This window comes from Topomyia yanbarensis, chromosome 1, assembly GCF_030247195.1.
Source record: "Topomyia yanbarensis strain Yona2022 chromosome 1, ASM3024719v1, whole genome shotgun sequence".
Taxonomy (NCBI): Eukaryota; Metazoa; Arthropoda; class Insecta; order Diptera; family Culicidae; genus Topomyia; species Topomyia yanbarensis.
This window is the reverse complement of record NC_080670.1, coordinates 45,405,944-45,427,787: the sequence shown is the minus strand read 5'-3', so window position 1 is coordinate 45,427,787 and position 21,844 is coordinate 45,405,944. Positions and strand designations below refer to the sequence as shown.

Below are 21,844 nucleotides of genomic sequence, written 5' to 3'. Positions count from 1 at the left end.
TGTTCGTTAATCTTGAAAAATCACTAGTAATTCCATTTGTACTAATTTTATTATTTGCGTTTATGAAATTATTCTACTTGCATTCTACAATAACATTTAAACGTCAAAATTCAGTAACATTCGGTTTCAATTGATTATTCAACAAAAATACAATGCGTGCATACAATTGTACGTTTTAGTACACTAATCCATAAGAATTATGAAATAATTCACCAATACGCATAATACATTGCATTTCGTTAACAATACACAAATACGTTTTTAATGCGCTAATACGTAAGAATTATGAAAGAAAAAACCAATACTCATCAATACACAAAATACATGTCATTTCGTGAAAAATACACAAATACGTCTCTCAATACGTTAGCCTGAATCGAAAATACTAGAGTGAGTCGCCCCTCGTGGCCAAACGCAGTTCACAGCAGTTTATGAAAGAGAAAACTTATCTTTTGTTTACTACCAACACCTGGGGTTGCCGAGTAACGGTTTGTCCGGAATTTCCTTTCAAAGAGAATTTTGACAGTTGGCTTTTTAGCCGTAATCATATGTTTGTCGAGAAATGTTCAAGCTCAAGCATAATAGTTTCATTGTTGATGTCGTCAGCAAGAACTTCCCTAATAAACATCTTATGATTCAAGAGCCTAACGACCTGTTCAGGGTATCATCCAAAGAATATGTGGAATCGTTGCACTATATGGGTTAAAGTTCGTGTATAATATTTTTTATTAGGGTTTACACGCACGAATCCGATGATATGATGTGGTTTCATACTTGTCTTGGTGTTACAAAATTTATTTTGTTCATTTTCTTTTTTCTACGCTCGATAACACAAGGAAAAAGTAAAATAATTAATAACCATAATCACAATACCTTTTCCATAAACATTCGAAAAGAACATATTATGTGACGTCATGCTCGATTGGCTTCGGCATTTGACATGTTCAATTCTCGACAAACATATGATTACGGCCTAAAAACCAACTGCCACAATCCACTTTGAATGGAAATTCCGGACAAACCGTTACACGCCAATCACAGATGTTGGTAGTAAACGAAAGAGAAAAGTTTTCTCTTTCATAAACTGTTGTGGACTGTGTTCGACTAGTAACGGTTTGTCTGGAATTTCCATTCAAAGTAGATTTTGACAGTTGGCTTTTAGGCCGTAATCATATGTTTGTCGAGGATTGGCTCCGCACAGTGTCTCCGCCCAACTATGAATATAGTAACTATACTGGCATCGCTGGTATCGTATCATGTACCGTTATTGTGCGAATCGTAAACATCGTCGCGTTTGGTTTGTTGACCTGTTGACTGCACAGGGTCCATTTCCATATTTTCATTGATTTAATCCTCTTTGTATAATTTCTGTGTTTGCTCCAAATTATAAAATTTGCCATCAGATAAAAGTGAATCCAAAACGAAATGGATTTCGAGAAAATTTGCCGCCTCTGTTGCAAGAGTAAATGTCGACTATACCCGATTGATACATCCAATGGTTCACTGGCGCAACTCTTCAGCGATATTTTGCGAATACAGGTAATTTAGGTATTCAGGTCCAACAAGAAAACAAAAAATTGTATACGTAAAGTAATTTGTGGATTAATTTCCTCAAAACGGTTTTTGCAGAATAGTCTGTTCAGGGTTCTACCGTTCAGTGGTGTCATTTGGTTCCAGGAACGATTTTGCTCCGGAGTACTTCCAAGTTTCTCCTGGTACCGGAACAAATCTATTAATGTTACGATTAAACAAACCAAAGACCCGTTGACTTTGAGTCGACACTGTGCCTGCCATCACGATGCAAAAGAACGCCGTTACATTCTTATTTATTTTTCAGATATCAGCTGACGATGGTTTGCCGCAACAAATATGTAAACATTGTCTATCTACGTTGACCAAAATGCAGGAAGCAATCGAGACCTTTCGAGACAACGATCGTATGCTACGGCAGCAACAATGTGAGGATATAGTAAATGTAGATATTAAGGAGGAAATTTTTGATACTGAAGAAATTGAACAAGCCCCCAGCCACGAACTGTTAGTACTCTGTTGAGCCAATTACCAATACAACACACTAACATCTATATTTTTATCAGGCAAGTTACCATCATAGAAGAGGAAGGTATAGTTCAGGTCCTTGAAGGTGACCAGGAAATTGATGAACCACAACCAGATGACGAAACGGGTGATGAAGAATGGCTCCAATCTGAACACGAAAATCAGTCAGATGACAATTTCGATGGCCAACAAGAAGCTAAGAAGCCTCGTCGTGAAAAGCAAGTAGAAAAGAGTGATTTCGAGGCACAGAGCATTCCGACTAAGCGAAAATGTGGACGTCGTAGGACCCGGTTTGATGATCCGAATCGTCCACGTTTAAATGACTTCAAATGCTACATTTGTAAAAGTGGTTCAATGGGTACGCCTGAAGCGTTGCTAGTTCACCTCGATTCTCACTTGAATGAACTACCTTACACTTGTAGTGATTGCGTCTTGGAGACTGTTGTCATCAACAAAGTTTCGACGCTAAACATTCACAAGCGGATGCACGAGAACCCGCACAAATGCCCGCACTGTGATAGGCGGTATCAAGACAAAAAGGGCATCGATTTGCATGTACAGATATATCACCTCGGCGAAAACGCTCCCTGTCCGTCGCCCTGTGAACAGTGTGGCAAGGTTTGCTCTTCGAAATCATCTCTTAAACAACATTTAAAATTGCACACCAATGGGGCCACCTGTGAGATTTGTGGTAAAGTGTTCATTGAGAATCATAAACTTCGTCTACATATTGAACGGAAACACGAGAAAATAAAGAAATTTGAATGTCATTTGTGCCAAAAAAAGCTAGCCTCTCTGGCCTCGGTCCAGGTACATATCAAGACTATGCATTCGACACAGGAAGTGAAGTGTGAATACTGTGATAAGAGGTTCGTCTTCGTAAGTTTATCAAAGAAAGATGGTATAGATTAATTTTTCTTGCAGCTATCCTTCCGAGATTTCCCTTCGTTATCACCTGAAAAAACACGAGCGAGATCCGAATGGCAAGTTCTCGTCTGTTTGGAAAGACAACTACACCTTACTAGATGCTGAAGAGGGCACCAAACCGGGAGATAGACTAAAGAAATGCAATTTATGTGGGCTGGTAGTCAAGTATATTTCGCATCACATGCGTACAGTGCATTTTCCCAAAGAATATCGCTGCGATCTGTGCGACGCAGTTTACAAAAGTAAATATTTATTCCAAACTCATGTTCAGGAGCATGAGCACGGTAAGGCTATCCAATGCCCGATATGTGGAAAAGGATGTTCAGAGAAAAAGAATTTAATTGCCCATCTAAAAACGAAGAAACACCGCGATCATCCATTGGCCAAATCTCTCGACTGGCTCGGTGTTAAGCGAGCATCTGGTACAGGAGTTCGAGTGCAAAAGAACGATTCAGACAGTGAACAATCGGTGTATAGAACAAAAACGATCACAGGAGACAGTGATTGAGATACTAGTAGAGTAAGGATATTATTGCTAGAAATGTAATTTAACTCGTGTGAAACAGGTTTGTTTGGAACACGATTGATTTTTATATTTTGGATTATTGTCACTGAAGAACATTGAGCTCATGTTACAAGGTTTTTAAAAAACAGTCAAGTGGAGGGACCGTTTCACAAAAAAACATTATTGAAATGCAGTGAAATACACTCTGTTGCAATATATACGCGAACGGAGGTCTTAGTGGAATGTACGTAATGTTTCAAAGATTTTCTTCCATTTAATTCCACTATGTTTTTATAGTTAGATGCACTTGCACTTCACTATTTAACAGATACCGGTATTTCGATTACTACTTGTAATCTTCTTCAGTGTTTGTATCAGTCTAATACATAGACTGATACAAACACTGAAGAAGATTACAAGTAGTAATCGAAATACCGGCATCTGTTAAATAGTGAAGTGCAAGTGCATCTAACTATAAAAACATAATGGAATTAAATGGAAGAAAATCTTTGAAACATCACTCTGTTGCGCCAAAAAATGTTCAACGATACAGAACATGGGCGCGTACGCGGTGTTTGCAAAGCGAATCATTTGAATTTGTCGTCGTTTTTGTTTGAAGCGAAACTGAGTCAGTTTCTAACCCTAACTGCTGTCAAAATGTATGAACTGACAGCGGTTGGGGTTAGAACCGAGGGTTTACCCCAAAGGGAAAAAGAGCGTGTCCGGATAAGAACAAAAAGAGTGGCAGATTTGACAAACGCAAAACAGATTCAAGATAATCTGCATAAGGTGTATGCATATGTGTACAATAATATTTTTGGTGGCAAACGCTTTGAGAGGCTGAAAGCACTAGTTTCTATATTCAAAACATTGTTTTAATTAATTACGTTTTTATTAACCTCTTTTTTGGGAAGTGAATCAGTATTTAAGCAATGTCGATCTTGCCAATCGTAAAACCAAAACTCTCGCTTTACGTATGCCTATACCTTATCTGGTATCATCTTGGGTTTTCACGTCATTTGCAGTTTGACAAGACCAAAATTTGACAAGACCATAATTTGATGTTGGAACCTAGGATAGGATCCGCCAGCTGGCTTCTTATATTTTACTAATCCCTGTTGAAAACGACATACCCCCACTCGACCAATGTTGCCAAAATATTTGTTTTGTTTCGGTCGTATATTTGTTCTGATTAAAATATTCTATATTATGTACCAATTTCATGGAAAAATCAAAGATTTAGTCTTTATATCCGCATTTAAACGATCATAACGTTTTTTCCATCGGAATACAGCAAAACAAAATAATATATATTCGTTGTTGGACATTACGAAAAATATCTTCACGCCTCTTCATTTTTGTAAGTTGCTTTCTGAGTCAAGCAACCTCTGTCACAAGAATAATTTTCTCTGTTCGGATTTATTTTAAATATTCTAAAACTACTTTTCTGCAAGGTTTAATTTTTGTTTTGGAGGAATGTATAGGTTTTTACATGTGATTGTTTCGGAGAAAACAGCAGTAGAAAATACACTCTCCTATTTACACCGATGATCGATTCAGTCGAAAACTGTACAATTCAACTGTATCGATAATACCAAAGGAAGAACAAGAAGCGACTTCCGGGATAACTTTCTCCCTGTTTGCTCAGTACTTCCAATTTACTCGGTACTGGAACAAAGACAATTTTTACATGATGTTCAAAATATTTTCATACTTACGCTACACAGCCTGTTGATTTCGAAAAGAGGCATTTCCGCATTACTCCGCACACAGAACAGAATCCACGATAACCGCGCTACCGGATCTCTCGGGAATTTCAGTTCTGGATAATATGTTTGATTTCGTCTGCCAAATAATGCCTGCACTTCATAATTACAGACGGATGTTATAGAAAGAAAGCGGTATCTCGAGAAAACAAAAAAATCAACACGGTTAACAATCGTCGTTTTATGTTTGATATCACAATATGACAACACTTCCAAGCAGCCCTTTGGTACTTTTAGTTTCCAAGCCGAAGGTTTGCCTATGTCACTTTCGTCCAATCACGAGCTGGTTCAGAATTGGTTCAAAAACAGAAGACAGAGCTGGCGGATCCTATCCTAGGTTGGAACGGTCTATCCCTGAGAATGATCATAGAAAGGGCAATGCCTCGGTTAGAACCTGACTCAGTTTCGGATTCAAGCGAAATCGCCATAAAAGTGACGACTAGAGCACTCTAGTTAGAGTGTGGCCAGGAGGCCATGACGTATCCAAACGAACATGAAATTTGACGTATTCACAATAGAAATACGTCAGATTTCTACTCGTTTGGATACGTCAAACGCGTCTTGGCCCCATTCTAACTAGAGTGCTCTAGTGACGACAACTGTTAGTGTTATCTGCCAGTCAATGTCATGCCAAATGACAAAAGATCTTAAAATACATGGTTTCGATTCCTTTGGAATCAGGCGAAATATGCTGTGTTACATAGCGGTACTTTCCAAACCCCGGAAGGACATTTATTGTGCTCTTTGTTTACTTGGCTGATCGGCTGTTAGAAAAGCTGTGAACTACGGACAATGTCGTATATACAGGTCTGGCAAAGATGGCACTTTGGTATTAGTAAGATGAATCTTACATGAGTGGTGTGAGTGATCACAGTATAAATCGACTTGCTTTCGTCATAGCGGTCGTTCCGCTCCTATTGAATCGTGTGACTGCTATGACGTCGAGTCGTTGTGCTTCTGGATTGTTAACATATTTTTGGTTGCCAACACTAGCAAACCGTGTGTTCTGCCCAGCGATGCCACATGTTTTTGTGAAATGTCTGTATCAGAATAATTATAATGTCTGTAAAAGTCTGTAGATGGTTGTGTAAATCCTATTTACACTAGGTTATTACTTTAAAAGTAGCTTGAAATTAGAAAACTGTTGTGAAGGAATCGCTCGAATTCGGATACAATTGTTCTAGTGCAATTTTGTTAGACACTTTTACTCTTTTAAAAGTCTGTAGATTTCTTATTACGTCTGTACGAGACCATCAAAAGTTTGTAAAATACAGACATATCTGTAAATCTGGCATCGCTGGTTCTGCCACACCTATATATACCTCATTGAACTACGGACACTTTAGAGCAATGTGTATATATAGGTGTGGCAGAACACGGTTTGCTAGTATTGGCAACCAAAAATATGTAAACAATCCAGAAACACATCGGGTCGACGTCATAGCGTACACACGATTCAATGGGAGCGGAACGAACGGTATGACGAAAGCAAGTCGATTTATTCTGTGATCACTCAAACCACACATGTAAGATTCATCTGACGAATACCAAAGAGCTTCGCCATAACTGTATATAGTACATTGACTTTAGAGCTATACACACTTAAAATCCATTAGGTAATTTTAATTTGCTGTCTTTATTTCACTGCCGGAAAACAAGGGAGAGGGAATGATTTTTTATCTCAAAATTAATGGGATGAAGTTTAGGCGGCTTTGGGGAATATCTCATTATTTTTGGGTAAATTTGGACTCCCTCTCTTTCGTTTATTGTTGGAGGAAGTACACTGAAAAAAATCCAAACACTAATTCTATTTGCTTCAAACCGCTTAAAATTCATATGAAGAAGAAATGCTATTGTTATCTCGCGCACACATATCTTCTATGTGTCAACTGTATAAACCAGAGTGTATGTAAGGAGAGTGAAGATAACTGTCATGATTATCTGTCAGCAATATTCCAAACGAACAAACGACCTCTCAAAATATGTGGATTTGACTCGTTTGGAATGACACTGACAAATAATCATTGTTCCAATTTTGACAGTGTCGTCACTCTCCTTATATGCACTCAGGTATAAATTATGTATGCACACACATAAGTTATATGTGCATATTGTTATATTATGGGGTTTTATGTGCCTAATAGCTAATGAAATGTGAATGTAAGATTAATATTGCTTGTAAAAACACACATTAGGTTTATGTGCCAGCAAATAGTGTCTGTATGCCTCCGTTAATTGCAAAAATATATGTGTAAAATCAATAGGCATATTGCGCACTTCCCACCAACCTGGACTCCGCACTTTTAAAGTGCGAGTGATCTCAAAACTGCGAGCTGTCAAAAAACATGTATTTCAAGTGATAGAGATGGTACTTTCATAGACAGACCAGTCGAACTAACCGGTCTATGAGAAGAATTTAATGGAAAAATGGTAAGTGCGCAGTGCGGTTAGAATCCAGTTTATAGTGCCACAAGCAATAATGTTTACTTTTTGTTTGAGTGTAGGATGCACAGATTTAAGATTACCCACACACTTAAAATCCATTACCTACCAGTAGGTAATTTTAATTTGCTGTCCTTATTTCACTGCCGGAAAACGAGGGAGAGGGAATGATTTTTTTACTTAAAATTAATGGGATAAAGTTTAGTCGGCTTTGGGGAACATCTCATTTTTTTTTTGGGTAAATTTGGACTCCCTCTCTTTCGTTTTTCGTTGGAGGAAGTGGGATGCACAGATTTAAAATTACCTACTGCTAGGTAATGCAAGTTTTCTGTGTAGACAAGACGAGACCAGGTCTTCTTATTTTTGGTTTTCTTGCTGTTTTCGTACCCTGCTGAATAATTGATGACAGTTGACTATGCGGCTAGCGATGTTGGCAGTGCAGCCAATTTCTTTTTCATGTTTAGATATTGTGCTATAATACACAATGTCCGTTTCATTAACAAACATTTCGCCATATCACACACTACATATTTCTAGTAAATCTGGCCAGCATATCGGAGCAGACCGCAAGAACAAAACTAACATTCATAAATCTATTCGATTTACCCTTCCACCATCTTGCCATGTGAACGACTCGTTGCAGAACAGTCTGCAGACTACACACTTTTTATTTAATGAGTTCAAATGCAGAAGCTCGTATGTCTTTTAGTATTTCCTCAAAAAAAAATTCAAATATTGCTTGAGTTTCGCCGATTCCAGGTGAAGGTCCCCGTAACAAATTTACAGTTTTCGATTGAGAACTTAGACACTAACGCAGGCTAGTTGCCTCAAACAAACGTTTTTAATGGAACTGAGTTGGGTTTTTGCAAAACAGCGGTGGTGTGAGCGAAACGGAAATATATTTCAGGTTGGAACCCATGTCGGTTTTCAGTTCAGTGGCGCATAACCTATGTTCGAAACTGGCTTCAAACAAACGATTTGACAGCAGTTAGGTCCGGAACTGAGTTAGCTTCTGCCTCAAGCAAAAACGACAATAAAAACGCAGAATCACTGGATAATGACTCGACATCTCTATATTTTGTTTTATTTCTATACATAGGTCAGTGACATTCTAATCATACACGAGAATAGTAAATTTGAATATTGCAAATACGCTAACAGACTAACGCCGCGAATACACATATAAATACAAATGTTCTTCAAAAATAATTCGAACAGATTTTGATTCATATGAATTATACTGACAGGTATTCGATCGGAAGGAAACTAATATATGAATCACTCAAAAAAAAGTAAACGTTATGCCTATTGATTTTACACATAGATTTTTGCAATTAACGGAGGCATATAGACACTATTTGCTGGCACATAAACCTAATGTGTGTATTTACAAGAAATATTAATCTTACATTCACATTTCATAACTATTGGGCACATAAAACCCCATTCTATAACAATATGCACATATAACTTATGTGTGTTCATACATAGTTTATACAGTTGACACATAGAATATATGTGTGCACGAGATAACAATAGCATTTCTTCTTCATATGAATTTTAAGCGGTTTGAAGCAAATAGAATTAACGTTTGGATTTTTTTCAGTGATGGTAAACAAATGATTAATATGTCGAGTCCGAGGGGCAAGCACTAATCTTCAATACGACGCAGTGCCAAAAGTCTTACATAATTAGTTACTTTAAGTACCATCACAGATAACAGACGTTTAGGCTAGAACAAAATTTCTTCAAAAACCTGTGTAAACTTTCAAATTGATAAACGTTGGAAATCCGTGTTTCACTATTGCCATCTGCGAAACTGTTTGCTATACGTGTTTGACAGCTGCACTCTAACTGCATAGTATCGATCACTGCGCCATCTACAAACGTTTGCCAAACGTGTTTCAGACGTCTGACTTATTCGGAATTTCAGTAGCGGGTATTTACACACGATTCAAATCGAGCCTAAACGTCTGTTATCTGTGGTACCATTAATTACCATAAAGCACATTAAGTACCGCAAAGATGTAAAAAGTGCGCATCAAATTAATTGTACTTTAATTACTGAAGCGATTTTAAGTACAAGGCCTTCGTATTTTAAATACGCAAAGTACTTTGATTACCGTTAAGATGTACTTTAAATACTTTAAGTACGTACACGTCGACATTAAGTACAACACTCAAAAAAAGTAAACGTTATGCCTATTGATTTTACACATAGATTTTTGCAATTAACGGAGGCATATAGACACTATTTGCTGGCACATAAACCTAATGTGTGTATTTACAAGAAATATTAATCTTACATTCACATTTCATAACTATTAGGCACATAAAACCCCATTCTATAACAATATGCACATATAACTTATGTGTGTGCATACATAGTTTATACAGTTGACACATAGAAGGTATGTGTGCGCGTGATAACAATAGCATTCCTTTTTCATATGAATTTTAAGCGGTTTGAGGCGAATAGATTTAACGTTTGGATTTTTTTCAGTGAACAGAAGTATTTTTAAATACTTTCATTATTTACTTTAATTATATTGAAAATACGTTGATATTTACAATACGACGCTCTCAAACCTGCTATTGCTTGCCCCTCGGTCGAGTCTTTATTCAAATATTCAGCGTTATTCAATATATTAAATATTTACGATACAGAATTTACGAATTCAAATTATTTTCAATAGGCAACTTAAATTGATCTTGAGGCCAACACTGCGAAATGGGCCCAGTGGTAACGAAAACAGTATCCCATAAGTCAAATTCGAAGACGTCATTTGGGCCCCAGCGTGGAGCCCAGAAATCGCTTAGGGCATGTTCAGAAGCGTTTTATTTTGTATAGAAGTTTCAAAGTAGAACTGGAACTGAAACATTCACATCCCCAGTAGAGCGTTTTGTTTTATAATTTCGAAGTTATGTTTTAAAATTTAAAACTGTTATACGACGTCGTTCTATTTGTTGCTGATTTTAAAACACGTTTAGAACTGTGTTTTAAATACATGTAAAGTTTTCAGCACAGACACTTCGACCCGATAGACTGGGGAAAAATAAATTTGAATGCAGTAACGCTGAAGGCATGGCGGAAAATGAATTTTAAACTGAATAGAATACCCGCTAAAATTGCTGCTGGGGACAGCAAGATCTAGTTTTAAAATTTTTAGTTTTATTTTATAGAACTGTCAAAATTATGAATCTACAACTGAACCACTCCTGAACATGCCCTTACTATATAGTTGTCTTGTCTTATGTTCGTCCGCATTTTTTTTGACCGGGAACGAACTGAACTTACTGCACGCAAAAATAAAACAACCCAAAGAATAAGTTCTGTCAACGTATGGGATTTTCGATTGATGTGCACCCGTGTAGTGGAGTGCACTGGTTTGGCAACTTTCTAGCAGAAGTGTCAATGGAACATACTAATGTCGTTTTCGATTGAGAACCTAGACACTAACCCAGGTTAGTTGCTTCAAACAAACGTTTTTGATGGAACTGAGTTGGGTTCTCGCAAAACAGCGGTGGTGTGAGCGAACCCGAAATATATTTCAGGTTGGAACCCAACTCGGTTTTCAGTTCAGTTGCACATAACCTAGGTTCGAAACTGGCGTCAAACAAACGGTTTGACAGCAGTTAGGTCTGAAACTGAGTTAGTTCCTACGTCAAACAAAAACGACATAAGTTTTTTGCACTTCTGCTAGAAAGTGCAAAAATGGTGTAGTTCCAGTGCACTCCACTGCACCGGTGTCAATCAATCGAAAATCCCATTACTTTTAAGTTGTGGGTCGCTTTCGCACTTATTAGTGTTGTCAAAAATAAAACGAGAGATTCGACTCAGTCGAGGTCTTCCGTGAAGTAAGGTACTTTTGAGTTGTCGCGTTAGGGTAGATTCACAATAAACAGAATCAATTTCATTCGAAACAATTTTGTGATAGTCGAGTTCGTTTAATTTGTTGGTGCACCATGGTGTAAAGTTTTTGTTATTCACCGACATGTCCAAAATAACACATTCCTTCAATTAGCTATCCAATATGTATGCCTAAAAATTGAGTCATGCCGTACGGTATCAGACTAGTGAAAATCGAGCTTCGAGCAAAACAATTTAAACTGTCAGTGGGCCCCATAATTTGTGTGCCCGCTAAGATGTTGACTTATGTCAGTTGAATACGAATGGAATAGAGGTGCCATACCCAAGTAACCAATAAGCATTATAACGTAGCCTAATATCTGCTTTAGATCCACATATAAAGCTGTTCTAAAAAGCCGTGAAGCCCTAAATACTTATTTAATGCTGATATTATGCCAGAAAAGGCGAAATATAGTGCTATTACTGTGCGGAGATTGACAGCTCGTTTCTGCAGTACTAATGCTATTATATAACAAAAGCGTACAAATGTCAAATTTGAAAGCCTTATATTGGCACTACTAATGCTATTAAAAAGCTTCAGTTGGTTGTCATTGTCCGCCATGCTTTTAAAACCATTTCTCATGTTTCCTTTTGGTATGATGAGCAAAAAGGAAAAATTTTAAAATAAACTATTCTGTTCAAAACCGTAATTGACTCTGTTCTAATGCATTGTAATGAATATCCTTAGGGACCATTCATAAATTACGTAACGCAAAAATTGCCCAAAATAGACCCCCCCCTCCCCCTATGTAACAAATTGTCACAAATTTTTCCATCCCCCCCTCCCCTGTTACGTAACAAATTCCAAGAAAAAAAAATTTTTCTTCGGCGAAAACATGTTACGTAACGATCTAGTTAACACCCCCTCCCCCCAATGTAACAACTTGTCACAACTTGCCGTACCCCCTCCCCCCCCTAAAAGCGTTACGTAATTTATGAATGGTCCCTTAGTGGGTTTTCGTTCTCACATGATATGAATGTTTACGAAAATTACCTTTAGTAAGTCTCGAACTGAGGTACCTTGCCTCGTCCTTCACCGTAAGTGCGCTGCGTTTGCTTCCTGGACTATATTGCATATGTTCGATTGAAATGAAATGTGCCGAATATAATCTTCAAGAAGAGTCGCATAACAAATAAATCCACAACATTACAATAGCATTATATCAGCTTTTTGTATGCTCTTCAATGGCATTAAATGCACTTGTAAAGCTTACATGCTTTAAAGATCCTTGAAGCATGTACGCGTTATATCAGCTTTATATACGTATATAGAGCAAGCTATAATGCTATATGTCGGCTGTGCAGTTATGCATTATTGATGCTATATAGAGCTTTATTGCGTCGTTAATGCTGTAATGGAGTTTCAATGCAACATTAGTGCAAATGTATAGCCAATATAGTGCAATGGCTTAATGCTTATGGTTACTTGGGTATATGTGCATTAACTGCTATGAACTGTGTTCATCTATAGTAACGGTTTGTCCAGAATTTCCTTTCAAAGAGAATTTTGACAGTTGGGATTTTCGATTGATTGACACCGGTGTAGTGGATTGCACTGGTTTTGCACTTTCTAGCAGAAGTGTCAATTGGCGATTTGCGGCAAAGCCAAAATTAGTCGTGCGACACCTATGATTCAGCTCATGAACTGGCAAAGTGATATAGTTTGCTTTTTTCACCCGTAAGTGAGTCGTAGCTTACAACAAAATCTTCATTATCTTCTCGGAAAAAGCTTACCACTGCCAAAATATGAACGAAACGAGTAAGAAATTTAGTTTTATTTGCAATTATTCTGAAATTATAGCCATTTGCAACTATTTCACTCATACATTTCTTCGAAATGTAATCGGGCTATTATTGTGGTTATAAAAAATCGTTCCATAAATAAAGTTCCAACTCGAAACCGAGACCCAATCAGTACCAATGTCAAACTCCTTCATATTTTGAACTACGTAGGAGATTCAGTGAAGGCTATCGGAGAGAAGGATCGGCTGTGCATGATACAAAGCTGACACTTTCCTATTAGCCGGATATATTCTTTCCTCGCCTGATCTGGAGAGTTTCATGAATTTACACCATCTCATGAAGGTTTAGCTTAACTTAGGACGAACGGGAAATGCTGTTGCGGCGGCTACGGTGCTCAACAAATTACATTTCGAAACAGCGCGCATATAGCTCTACGAATAATATTAGAAACCACTATGTTTTACACTCTTTTCGCAAGATGTTTACTCATCATCTTATAAAATGATGGTTTTCCTTCATTTTCATAAGCAATTATCAACAATTTGATCGGTAATTTGGTGTTTAAAAGTCGTTTTTTACCAATGTTTACAGAAAATATATGCACTATGACAGCACAGAATCAAATCAGTAACACTTTCCTTCCTGCGCTATCTGCGAGCGGTTTCAACGTAGAATCGCCAATGGAACATACCCAGTTTTCTGTATAGACACTCATAGTAATAGACCAGCGAAGGTACTTTTATCGCGCCAAACGAACTGTCAAAATCCGGAGCCAAACGAGCATGACGTCATTCAATGCAAACAAGCAGAACAAGTATTGCGATTTTATTTAAAAAATTATATATTTTGTTATTCACAATAGGCTTCATTTTTCGTGTTCGTATTAGTATTTCACAATGTTATTTAGAAAGATATTTATTTTGTTCAAAATAACTACACAAAAAGTATTTTACTTATGCTCTTTTTCATCAAATTTGTGTTTCTGAAGAAATTGGATTTTTTTCTTTCTTTTCTCAATTTCTTGTTGCTCAGTATCAAACATATAACTCCTCTTTTGATTCATATATTGAGCCACTTGAAAAATTATTTTCATATAAACAGATGATCGAATACAGTCGAGCACGTTCGAGCTTGCACATTTTTGGGTGATGCCAGTTTAACATGCTTGTTTTTCTAGTTGCCAGTTTTGCGGTTTTTACATCCGCGAGTCTATTACTATGAGTGTTTATAGTTTTCTGCACTTCTGCCAGCGATGCCAGATTTACAGACATGTCTGTATTTTACAGACTTTTGATGTCTCCTACAGACGTAGCCAGAGATCTACAGACTTTTAAAAGGGTAATGGTGTTTAGTAAAATTTCACTAGAATAACTGTTTTCGAATACGAGTGATTCCTTCACAATAGAATTCTACTTTCAATCTATTTTTAAAGTAAAATTTTAGTGTAACTAGGATTTACACAACCATCTACAGACATTTTAGTTATTCTTCTACAGACATTTAAAAAAAAAACATGTGGCATCGCTGACTTCTGCTAAAAAGTGCAAAAACGGTGCAGTTTCAGTGCACTCCACTACAACGGTGTCAATCAATCGAAAACCCCAAGAGTCAGAAGAACTCCTTTATGTAGTTTTTCGGTTGCGTGTGGGTATTATTGAAAATGGGTACTTTCTACGCATTAATTAATACTTTATTTTATTAGTGTACGTGTTGCAGTAATGGTACTGTCAGATTTGTACAAGTTGAAAAGATGGTGCTAAATGGTTCGCAGAGTTTTGTGGTAAATGTAGATAAAAACTAAGACGATAAAAATAGTGGATAAACAAACACAGAATGGATTTCGAGAAAATTTGTCGCCTTTGTTGCAAAAGCAAATGTCGACTATATCCGATTGATTTGTCCCATGGTGATAATAAATTAACGCAAATGTTCAACGATGTTTTGCGAATCGAGGTAAACAATAATCAACCAAAACAGGACGATCAGCGCAGTGCCAAAGCCTTCTGAGAAGTGTGCAAAATATTGTTCGAAATGACACCAATAAGCAACCAAATTGACTGAATGGACAATATTTTCCAAACTGCTTCAAAGCTGCCATGCAACGATAGAATCTGCTCTGGTTTTTGCTGTTGATTGCGGCGGCCTGGTGTTAGTGAATGATATACTTTCTTTTTCTTTTATCAGATTTCCACTAACGATGGTTTACCGCAAAAAATTTGTAAACATTGCCTGGCTACTTTAACCAAAATGCATGAAACAATCAATGCCTTTCAAGAAAACGATCGTATGCTGCGGTTACAGCAGTTATCTCAGGTCGACATTAAAGAAGAAATTTTTGATACTGAAGAAACGGAACAAGCCCTCGCTGATGCATGGTTAGTATGCATTTAAGTTCAGATCATATAATTTTAAAAGGAGACCAAAAACATTTGTTTAGGCAATTTGACATCATCGCTGAGGAATACCTCAACCAAACCATCGAAGAAATCCAAGAAGTTGATAAGCTAGAGCCAGACGACGAAAAGGTTGATGAAATATGGCTACCGCCGGAACCCGACAATCAATCAGATGGTTCACTCGAAGAAAAACCTGTTCTAAAAAAGCGAAATCGAAAAAGAAATCGTAAAGCCGGTACTGAGATGGTTCGAAAAGGACGCCCCAGAACTCGATTTAGGGATCCGAATGGCCCTCGAATGAATGACTTCAAATGCTACATTTGTAAATCTGACTCACTGGGGACGCCTGGTGCTTTACTAACTCACCTCGACTCTCACTTGGATAAAGTGCCTTATACTTGTACCGAGTGCGTCGTGGAGACCATTGTCATTAACAAAGTGACGACGCTGAACATTCACAAACGAATGCACGAGAACCCGCACAAGTGTCCACATTGCGATAGGCGGTATAGCGACAAAAAGGCAATCGATACGCATGTACAAGCGTATCATCTTGGCGAAAATGCTCCATGTCCATCAACATGTGAGCAGTGCGGTAAGGTTTGCACTTCGAAGTCATCTCTGAAACAACACATGCGACTACACATCAGTGGGTCAGCTTGTGAGTTTTGCGGTAAATTATTCGTTGCAAAACAGAAACTCCTTCAACATATCGATCAGAAGCACAAGAAGCTAAAGAAGTATGAATGTCACTTGTGTCAAAAAAAGCTATGTTCATTGGGCTCAGTCCAGGTGCACATCAAGACGATGCATTCGACCAAGGAAGTGAGATGTGAATACTGCGATAGGAGGTTTGTCTTCCTGTTTTGTTATTCTACACTCTTAAAGATTATATGGAAATATTTTTTTGCAGTTATCCTTCGGAGATTTCCCTCCGTTACCACCTGAAGAAACACGAGCAAGATCCTAATGGGACATTCTCGTCCGATTGGAAAAATTTCTACACTTTAGTAGAAGCAGAAGATAACAAATCGGAGAATAGACTAAAGAAATGCAATTTGTGTGGGGACATTGTCAAGTACATTTCACCTCACATGAATACGGTCCATTTCCCCAAGGAATTTCGCTGCGAGGTATGCGGTGCAGTTTACAAAAAGAAATCGATGTACAAAATTCACGTTCTGGAACATGAGCACGGCAAAGCTCTCCGATGCCCGATCTGCGGCAAAGAATTTTCTGACCGAAAGGCGTTGATTTCCCATCTAAGAACGAAAAAACACCAAGATCATCCATTGGCCAAATCTCTGGACTGGCTGGGCGTAAAGCGAGTAGCTGGTACTGGGAGTCAAGTGAAAAAGAATGACACGGACGTTAAACAAACTGATTGAGCGAAAGTTTGCATAACGATAGTATTACTCAGAACACTACTGAATTCAATTTGTAAGGTTTTTGGTTCAAATAAAGAATTATTCAAACAAATCTTTCCATTTTTTATTGAAAGTTCAAAGCGCGTTGTTTTTCTGACACATTTTTGTTAAAATGACCGACTGTAGAAGGAAAAGTGTTAGTTATATGGGGTGGAAAACACAAGAAATACGTAGTGTCATTGTTTTGGATCATCTACACTTCGAGCAACCTTAAATGATGCTTTAAGCTTTTATCAGCTTCTATTCAACAGTCTTCACAACGCACAGAAAAACCAAAAACGAAATTTTGTACTCTGGTTTCAATTTCGACATATACTGCCCATATATGCATAAGAGTCCCATATTGAAAAACAGCAAGCCGAGAAAAACGCTGTTCAAGATTTACATTTTTCTTTGAGCCTTATGGATGGGACAACCATGTTTTGGTATTTTTTTCGATATTTTCTGAACAAACCTGGTAAACTGATTTGTGCATTAAGATTCAGTGGTGATACAGAATACAATCCAACAGATATCTCATTTTCGACAAAAATCCGTATGGGACTCTTATGCTTATATGGGCAGTATAGATGTCATTAAAACTGATGTACACGCTCGTAAAAAGTTACTCAAAAATGAGTTTAATCCCACCCATTTCCAGATAAAGTGGAACAACCCTTAAATTGAGTAATTCCGGAGTTACTCAAATTTGAGTAAGCCAGCATGAACCAAAAACTGAGTAATTATTACTCGGTTTTTGAGTACAATATTATCTACACTAAACCCAAAAGTGCTTCACTAGTACTCAGATTTTGAGTTCAACATTGCTCAAATTTTGAGTTCAGTACAAATTTAACAAAACCAAAAATTAAGTAATTATTACGCAGACTTTGAGTTGAACATTACTCAAATTTTGGGTTCAGTAGAACTTCAACAAAACCAAAAATTGATCGATTTTTACTCATATTATGAGCAGAAGCTTACCCAATTTTTGAGTAGACAACAAAGCCAGTTGTAATTCCTCAGTTTTTGGGTAGAATATTACCCAATTTATGAGTGCAATATTTCATTAAAACCCAGTAAAGTTCAGCCGGAAATGAGCCGGAATTCCAGCTGTTTCCAGTCAGTATTCCGGCTCCAGTGACACAACCGATTCTAGTTAGAATAGGTTGTGTCACTGGAGCCGGAATACTGACTGGAGCCAGCCGGAATTCCGGCTCATTTCTGACTGAACTTTACTGAGAAACATCCGGATTATGACTTGCAATTCGGAATGGTTTTCGGTAAGAAGAAATGCAACAACCGATTCCTATTTAAATTGGTTCATGATCGATTGTTGCATTTGAACTGGAACTAAACCGGTTTACATCCAGTGAAGAAATTGGCCGTCAAAATTTTGTTTTGGATACAACACAATGCAGTCTTTCTTTTCTTATGGAATATTTTTACAATAATAATTAAAGAAACTTCTGTTTATAAAATTTTATGGTTTTTAGTAAGTATTGTATAAAAAAGTTGTCCTTTTATTTGTTGTCAATACGTGCGCGGGAAACTTCAATAAAAGTTTGGACGAGTCTATTCACAGTTGTCCTCTGACTGTGCGGAATTATATTATATATGGCACATGCCAGAAAGTCCCAAAACATTCTAAAATTAGGTGGCACCTCCACTCCGAGAACTGCGTAGCATTTGAATAAAATTTCCACTGCATGAATAGAATTGTTAGTCTCGAATATAACTTTTTTCTCACAAATGACGGCATCATTTCCTCTTTTCATCGGGCTTGCTACGCACACCATGTGTAGTTTGGAATCAGTTGCGGGGGATGCCACGTATGTATCTAAGCACTCCTAATGATGATATAAAATCATTACATCTAACCTTATGTATATTATATTGCATTTACCCCAATCCAACGAATTAAAATTGAAGCCGAATGTTCTTCGCCTACAGTTGGACAGCCTACCAGCGTTCTTTTTTGTCCGCGAATTGGCATATGAGAAATTATTCTCAAGCATCCTCGAATGTGATCTGTGAATAGTTTTACAAATTTAAAATTTTATGACAGACCTTTGGGCTAAATTAAAAAAAAATATATCTCACCATCTTCTACTCTAGAGAATCTGGACGGTGAATAAGATAGACACTGAGAGAAGACATCCTCGATTTTGAGACCTTCTGTTCTGTTAGGATACAATCTCTCAAACATTTGACGAATCTAGAAAAAGTGATATGATATAAATATTCATATGTTCCGTGAATACCATAAAGTGAAATAGTAAATAATAAAAAATAAACATGTTACCACCAATCCTTCATATGAACACAGGTGTGGAAACATATCCAAGATATCATTAACGGGTTTCTTTTCTTTTAATAACAGTTTGAGGACTGGAAAGCATCGGTCCATTTCATCACAAATATGTTCTGCTACTGATGCCGATGCAAGCATTACTCGGAGCAATTGAGCCCGCTCTACAAGTTCAGTTGAAACGGACTCTTCTACAGGCATAGTTCCTCGATTATATTTATGTTTTCCTGCAGGTAGCTGTTTGATGACATTCCGGATGCGATGAAATATCATGCCAGTATGAGCACCCTTTTCCTTGCCTCCGTTGCGCCAAAAGAAAAATGACTAGCATGAAAATAATTATAATTATATTAGAGAAATTAAATAAGCATAGAATAACAAACCTCATCAGGAGCAGTTGGTGTGACTCGCGTATTACTAAGTTGTGGAAATAATTTTACGATTTGAACAGCTGCCGCATGCTGTTGATCAACAGAAGGATACCTGCGCATTTAGAGATCATTGGTTCGTTACTCCGAAAAAGACCAAAAAGATTCCGTGAAAGATTAAGTTCTAAATTTCTTTAAAAAAATCTAAATGGTAAAAGTATGAACGGTATTTGATTCGTAATTCTTTGCATGCTGGGACACATCTATTATTTTCTGAAGAAAATCGGTCAGTTTATTACTGTTTTAAAAGTCTGTAAATGTCTGGACCAGGCATACGCAGAACTTTTTTTTAATCACCGATATCATACTTTTTGATCTGCCTCTCGTTTCTTCTGCTGCAAATTTTGTGCATTGGACGTATTCGGTCTATCCACTCATTGAATATTTACTAGAAGTATATGCTAGAAAATGCATGAAAATTCTCGACAAACATATGATTACGGCCTAAAAGCCAACTGTCAAAATCCACTTTGAATGGAAATTCCGGACAAACCGTTACACTCCAATCACAGATGTTGGTAGTAAACGAAAGAGAAAAGTTTTCTCTTTCATAAACTGTTGTGAGCTGTGTTCGACTAGTAACGGTTTGTCTGGAATTTCCATTCAAAGTGGATTTTGACGGTTGGCTTTTAGGCCGTAATCATATGTTCGTCGAGAATTACAGCAAAAGAGACGGGAATGAAAGTATGCTAATTCTGCATATTTTTGTTTCTCAGTGCAGCAAATCTGTCCACAGTCTGTAAATCTGGCATCGCTGTTGCTCGATTCAACGACATTGCGGCTTAGTTAGACCCTTTGGTCGATTTACGATTGAACTGTATATGTAAACAAATAAACACGCTCGCTATAAACAGAAATTGTATACCTTTAAATTCTGTTGGTTTAAATGTTTAAGTTATTATAATTCGTCGTCGTCGGTCGTCTTTATAATTTTGTGCCGGAACATGACGAATTACGCTTTCTAAGTACCACCGTCAAAGACGCATGTACGTTCTTATGCCGAAGTTTATAAATCGAACCAGATTGAAGATGTGTAAAGAATGGTCAATATTGAAATCAGGATGCGAAGAACTGATAACTATGTGGTTTCCTCTAGCAGTTTGTACTGTGTTTCATACATTTCTTTATATTTATAATCAGAAGTGAAGTTGTTTGGCCGTGCTTCATTACTATGCATACTTCATAGTTTCATAGGCTCAATGAAGTAATAATGCATGATACTGATTGACTACGATGTTTTTTGAAATAGAAGCTTCACAACGAAAGGTATTGCTTTTCTCTGCTCATAGACAGTGTTAGATCACCTGCATATTTGCTCGAAGGACTACTAAGGGCCGATTTCTTCATTCTCGCCTAACGTCTTAACCAGGTTTAAACGTACTGGTGAACCCGGTTTAAAATTTAAGCGAGGATAAAGAAATTGGCCGTTAGCCCTATAAATATGTATAGGCATTGCGCATTTCGCCGCAAGGTTGCTCTAGCGGAGAGACTCGTGCGGTTCAATGTAAACAATTCATTCTATCACACTTTAAGGAGTGTTCATAGTTTGATGCACTAGTAGAGTAACAAATAAAACTTTCTACTTGCCTTTGACCGTCCATTATTTGAGTCTCCATTTGCTTGCATGCGACTCGTGTAAGATGATTTAAACCGTCCTTATCTGGTACGATCCCTTGATCCAAAATTGGATACAAAATTTTCATTCGGAATTTTGCGTCATCTTCGAATGTCGAACGGTTAATCTGAAAACGTTAAATATATATAGTACGACAAGCGCTTACAGTAATTATAGTAGAAAGTTTACCAAATTTTGAACATTAGTGGAAGTCTCATCAATTTTATCTTTGGTCGGATTAGCTTCAGAACTATAGTTTTTTATTATGTTAAGAATTGTTAGACGGGATCCTTTTTCGATTATCCCCATTTCAACTAGGTCGGCATCGTTGAGCAGA

At 37.3% G+C, this 21,844-nt stretch overlaps 2 protein-coding genes and 1 long non-coding RNA gene across 5 annotated transcripts in view; 2 read left to right on the top strand and 1 right to left on the bottom strand.

Moving 5' to 3' along the window:
• Positions 1-17,226, top strand: part of LOC131677516 (zinc finger protein 182-like) — a 105,518-nt gene extending 88,292 nt beyond the window's left edge. Inside the window, exons 2-5 of one of the 3 annotated variants that reach the window (XM_058957371.1) lie at positions 13,576-15,304; positions 15,536-15,726; positions 15,789-16,598; positions 16,661-17,226. In XM_058957371.1, the coding sequence (XP_058813354.1) occupies positions 15,185-15,304; positions 15,536-15,726; positions 15,789-16,598; positions 16,661-17,135 (1,596 nt within the window). In that variant the 5' untranslated portion in view covers positions 13,576-15,184 and the 3' untranslated portion in view covers positions 17,136-17,226. Of the gene's footprint in view, positions 1-3,398; positions 3,506-12,802; positions 15,305-15,535; positions 15,727-15,788; positions 16,599-16,660 lie in introns of those variants that run through there. The other 2 variants (XM_058957373.1, XM_058957372.1) reach the window with 2 other exon arrangements.
• Positions 1,258-21,157, top strand: LOC131677510 (zinc finger protein 37-like). Its single transcript, XM_058957365.1, has 5 exons — positions 1,258-1,539; positions 1,838-2,037; positions 2,097-2,927; positions 2,983-3,551; positions 19,537-21,157. The coding sequence occupies exons 1-4, from the start codon at positions 1,426-1,428 to the stop codon at positions 3,491-3,493; spliced, it is 1,656 nt and encodes a 551-aa protein (XP_058813348.1). The 5' UTR covers positions 1,258-1,425; the 3' UTR covers positions 3,494-3,551; positions 19,537-21,157.
• On the bottom strand, positions 18,899-19,990 carry LOC131677528 (uncharacterized). The gene is made up of 3 exons (XR_009303379.1): positions 19,848-19,990; positions 19,060-19,788; positions 18,899-19,003 (listed from the first exon to the last, which is right to left on the bottom strand). It is a non-coding gene; the product is annotated as an uncharacterized LOC131677528 (long non-coding RNA).
• Positions 21,158-21,844: the final 687 nt, after the last annotated feature.

What these genes read in the sequence shown, in the direction of transcription:
- LOC131677510 (XM_058957365.1), top strand. Translation starts at nt 1,426, where the DNA reads ATGGATTTCGAGAAAATTTGCCGCCTCTGTTGCAAGAGTAAATGTCGA. An exon ending in GCGATATTTTGCGAATACAG is followed by an intron (nt 1,540 to 1,837) that starts GTAATTTAGGTA and finishes TTTATTTTTCAG; the next exon opens with ATATCAGCTGACGATGGTTT. An exon ending in TGTGAATACTGTGATAAGAG is followed by an intron (nt 2,928 to 2,982) that starts GTTCGTCTTCGT and finishes TTTTTCTTGCAG; the next exon opens with CTATCCTTCCGAGATTTCCC.